Raw genomic sequence first — 4,789 nt, forward strand, 5'->3', positions numbered from 1 at the left:
CCTGCTTCCGATAGCCAAGAATTTCCCCGCGCGTTTCTTTCAAACGTTTGGAAATCGCGGTGGCAGCAAGCACGGCGATTTTGCGCTGTATTTTTTTGGGGGGAAGGGGAAAAGCGGTTTTTCAAAGTCGAGAGCGCAATTTAAGGGGGTATAGGCGTGTGTTAGGGTGTACTTTGTGGGGCAAACCGCTCCGAATCTCGTGTCCGGGGCCACGCAGCGGGCGCTGTGGGCGCGGTGGCCGAACCCAGCCCCGGCCCTGCGTGGGCGTGTCGGCGGGCGGTGCTGCCCGGCCCCGCGGATCGCGGATTGGGCGTGGGGAGGGAGCGAGGGCTGCTCGCTGCCAGAGAAAGTTTTGTGGAGGGGTGGATGTTTTTTTCTTCCCCCAGTGCGAGGAAAAGGGGTTTGGTTTGGGTTTGTTTTGTTTGCGCCGCTCTGCTCCTCGGCCGCTCGCTTTCTTCGTCTGGCTGTGGGTTCTGGGGACTTCTTTTTAATTTTCAGGGTTAATTTTTTCTTTTCGTCATTTTTTGGTGGTTGGCTCTCTCTCCTTGCCCCTCCGAGAAGTGCTCCACCAGCCGCCTCTCGCCCTGCCATCCCTCCCCATGCGCCCGGGGCCGCGGGCAGCTCCGCGGCGCGCACCCGGGAGCTGAGCTGCGGAGCGGCGCGTCCCCTCCTCGGGCAGGATGTACACGGCCGGGCTGGCTCCTTTCTACGCCTCCAACTTCAGCTTGTGGTCAGCGGCGTATTGCTCTGCATCGGGGCCGGCGGCCGGCGGCTGCTTCCCTCTGGACGCCGCGGCGGCGAAGAAGCCGTCCTTCTGCATCGCCGACATCCTCCACGCCGGCGGCGAGGCGGCGGCCGGAGCCGCCGACAGCCTGCCCGGAGGGCCCGGCACCGGTATGCCGGCCGCGCTGGGAGCCGTGCACCACGGTGGTCCCTTCCACGCCACGGCCTCGCCGCTCCGGCCCACGCCCGTCGTGGCCCCCGACGCCCCCGCCGCCGCATTCCCGCCGCGCCTCTCGCCGCTCTCCACCGCCTACCACTCCCACCACCACCGCCCCCCGCAGCACCGGTCCCCAGCGGCGGCGGCGGCGGCGGCGGCTGGAGGCGGAGGCGCCCCGGCCCCCGCCCGGCTGCCCGGCGGCCACACGCACGGCTCGGCGCCGGCGCCCGCCAGCAAGGATCTGAAATTCGGCATCGACCGCATTTTATCGGCGGAGTTTGACCCCAAAGTCAAGGAAGGCAACACGCTGAGAGGTAGAGAAATTGGTTTATCCGCTTTCCCTGCTAACGCTCTCGATGCTCTGTTACTTGTACTGTGATTAGCGACTACACCCGCGATTAGAAAACTTTTCGATCTAGGCGAGAAAAGAATTATTAAAAAAAAAAAAGTTATAGATCAAAGTTTCTAACAGCTCTCACTGAGCACACACCCCCCCCCCCCCCCCCGCCACCTCCGTTCCGGCCTCCGCACGGCAGAGCCGGGGCTCAGGGCTTACGCCCCGGGGAAAATAGCGATAGCGTGAAAGTAGCGAGCGGAGAGCTCCGCACTTCCCGGAACGGCCGGGGATTTCTGCCTCCTAGGACACAGCCCGTGTGATTGTTTCTCCTCAATCCATCTCTCCTCGCGGTCTGTAAACATCCTGACCAAGGGAGTAAATATGTCGGAGGATGTCTCGCTGCCGGGGCAGGGTCTCCTCTCCCGAGGAGAGCCCCTGGGGGCGGGAGATGGCTGCTTGGTGGCCCCCCGAGCCCCTCCGACCGGGCACCCGCTCCGAGTCATTCCGGGTTGTCGGTCTCGACCGCGGTATAACAGAGCTCTCCTTGTTCCTGTGCTCGCAGATCTGACCTCCTTATTAACTACGAGCCGCCAAACTGGGGTTCATCTCCCCAACTTGCAGCCTTCCGCCGGCCAGTTCTTCGCGTCTCTAGACCCTATTAACGAGGCCTCTGCTATCCTGGGTCCCTTAAACACAAACCCAAGGAGCTCAGTGCAGCACCAGTTTCAAGACACTTTTCCAGGTACATCTCGTCCTCCTCGACCCTCCCGTGGCACAGGGCCCTCCGTCCTGGAGTAGCCCCCTTCCTCCCGGAGGGACTCACCAGGCAATTTTGCAAGGCCGGGTGTGTGTAGCGAGGTCCAGATTTTGGGCGAAGGCCGGGCTGCGTGGGGGGGAGGAAGAGCTGCCTTGGGCCTGATCTAGAGGACCGTTCCATCGAGTAAAGGAGTAATAACCTGGGCCGAGAGAGAAGAAGCGGGGAGGTGGGAGAGGAAGAAGTTCGAGTTCCATACAGCTCCGCCCGCGCTCGAGGCAGCACAAGCTGACAGGACACGTACCCGTCGGGCAGGCAGAGCCATGCTGGCCCGGGCCCTCCTGCACAGCGCACTCCAACTCTTATTTAGATCGAATTAAGGCTTCCTTTCAGGCTGCAATATTAATAACGCAGTCTCCCTCTCTCTTCCCCCCCTTTTCTCTTCCCCTCCCCAGGTCCGTACGCAGTTCTAACCAAGGACACGCTGCCCCAGACGTACAAGAGGAAACGTTCCTGGTCCAGGGCTGTTTTTTCCAACCTGCAGAGGAAAGGTTTAGAAAAACGGTTCGAAATCCAGAAGTATGTCACCAAACCGGACAGGAAGCAACTGGCGGCGATGCTGGGGCTGACAGATGCTCAAGTAAGAATGGCTTCGTTTTTATTTCAAACCTTACTTCCAGTTTAGATGAATACCAGAGGGCAGTGAAGTTTCATAGTGATTTCTCTTCCTTTATCATGAGTGGGGAGCCTGTCTGAGGAGCTGCACCTTGCCCCGAGCATCTCTTGCGCCCAGGTTCCGTGGCGTACCGTGACTCGGCGCGGAATTTTTGCCTTTCCTTTGGCCACCGAGGAGCAGGCTGGGCGGAGAGATGAGCAGGGCCAGGGCAAGTCATCAGTGTGCGCTTTACTGGAGTGCTGTAGGAGGCAGTTTAGGGCAAAGGAAGTAGAAGCGAAAACACTATTCTTAATATCCTTTTTTTTTGTTATAGTTTTTTTTTGTTCTAAATCTTTCCTTGCGTTGTGAAATCCTTCGTTCTGAGGAAGTGAAAACACTTCTTCAAACGGAAGCATTAAACGCCACTCTGTAATGATTCCACTATTGAGGCCCGCAGCGCACAGAATTGTATAACGCTGTGGTTTCTTGAGCAAGATTTGGTTTCCTGGAAGAAGAAGTAGAAGGAGAGAGGAAAAAAACTCCATCCAAACAAACAAACACGGGGAGGGGTGTGTGCGGTATTTAAATACACTAACTAGAAGGAGGAAAAAACCAAAAAAAGCCCTTTAGTCGCGTAAGGATGTGGGCAGCGGGAGGGGAGGACGGCGCCTCCTCATCTCCCCGCGTTGCCGGTCCCGGTGGAAGGGGTCGGGGCCGGGCGCTGCGCGGGGCGCGGTGCGGGGCGCGGTGGGGCCGGGCCGCCCGTCTAAGGGCGGCGCGGCCGCAGGTGAAGGTGTGGTTCCAGAACCGGCGGATGAAGTGGCGGCACTCCAAGGAAGCGCAGGCCCAGAAGGACAAGGAGCCGCCGCCGGAGCCGGAGCCGGCGGCCCAGCGAGCCGGCGCACCGCCCGCCGCCCCGGGGGAGCCCGAGCGCAGCCCCAGCCGCTCCGACGGCGACAGCGACAGCAGCGACGCTGAGTCCCTCGACATGGCCCCCAGCGACACGGAACGGACTGAGGGCGCCGAGCGGAGCCTGCCCGCCGCCGGGCTGGGCAAGTCCTCCGGCAGCACCGGCCTGCCTTCCCCGCCGCCCGCCGCCGCCAGCCCCGAGCCGCGGAGCGGTCTATAGTGGGGGGCGGCCCGGGACCTGTGCGCTAATTTATGTCCCTTCCCCCGCCCTGGGAGCGCGGCAAGGCCGGCCCAGCACCGGCCCCGGCCCCGGCCCTGGCCTCGGCTCTGGCCCCAGCCCGCTCCCGCCTGTGGCCAGCGCCCGGCCCGGCCCGGCCCGGGGCGAGGGGTCGAGGTTGCAGGCGGAGCGGGAGCCCCAGTCCCGGGGCGGCAGAGCATAAGGCGGCCGCCCTTCCCTCAGAGCTACCCGCAGGAGATCGGGGGATTTTCCCTTTTCTTCCCCTTTTAAAAAAAATTTAATTATCCGTTTCCCGCCTCTCGTTCTCTCCAAGGAAAATCCGAGCGAGGGACTGCGAGAACGCTCTCAGAAATACCCACCTTTCCCGCCCCCCCCCACCCCCCAACCAATTTACAATGTGAAGTATTTTGCCAACGTCCTCATTGGTTGCAACTTGTTGCTTCGAATAATCCGGCCAAGAAATACTGCACTGACAAAATATATAAATATATATATATATATATATAACTCCTGTAAATAAAATGTTTGCTATGGTTTGTAGCCACGTCAGTCTTTTCACCAGGGGCGAGGGCTGGCGTGACTGCCCCAGCTTCCTTCACCCCGCTCGAAGGCAGCAGCTGCCTCTCCTCGCCTCGGAGCCTCCCCAGGCAGCCTTTTCTTTTTTTTTTTTTTTTTTTTTTTCCTTTTTTTTTCTTATGAAAGCAGTGACAAGGACTGGATTTGATGACGCAAAGTTGTGCCCCCGGTGAGAAAGTCACCAGCGCCATTCGTAGCCCCGCATGTGCCTGTGCCGTGTGAGGTGGCTTTTGGTTACGGATGCCAGGCAGGGCTGGGCTGCCCGACCCACCGCGACTCCCGGGCGCCGCTGTCGGGGCAGTTTTAGGGAGCAGGAGGGACACGACGTGTGTGATTTGTTTCGCTTCGCTTCGCTTTGCCGCGCTTTACTGTCGCTCCGC

The 4,789-nt window shown here is 60.4% G+C and overlaps 1 protein-coding gene across 1 annotated transcript; it reads left to right on the top strand.

Moving 5' to 3' along the window:
• Positions 1-375: 375 nt before the first annotated feature.
• Positions 376-4,373, top strand: HLX (H2.0 like homeobox). Its single transcript, XM_054630475.2, has 4 exons — positions 376-1,254; positions 1,840-2,019; positions 2,487-2,671; positions 3,474-4,373. The coding sequence occupies exons 1-4, from the start codon at positions 681-683 to the stop codon at positions 3,813-3,815; spliced, it is 1,281 nt and encodes a 426-aa protein (XP_054486450.1). The 5' UTR covers positions 376-680; the 3' UTR covers positions 3,816-4,373.
• The last annotated feature ends 416 nt before the right edge of the window (positions 4,374-4,789 follow it).

Source organism: Agelaius phoeniceus, chromosome 3 (genome assembly GCF_051311805.1).
Source record: "Agelaius phoeniceus isolate bAgePho1 chromosome 3, bAgePho1.hap1, whole genome shotgun sequence".
NCBI lineage: Eukaryota > Metazoa > Chordata > Aves > Passeriformes > Icteridae > Agelaius > Agelaius phoeniceus.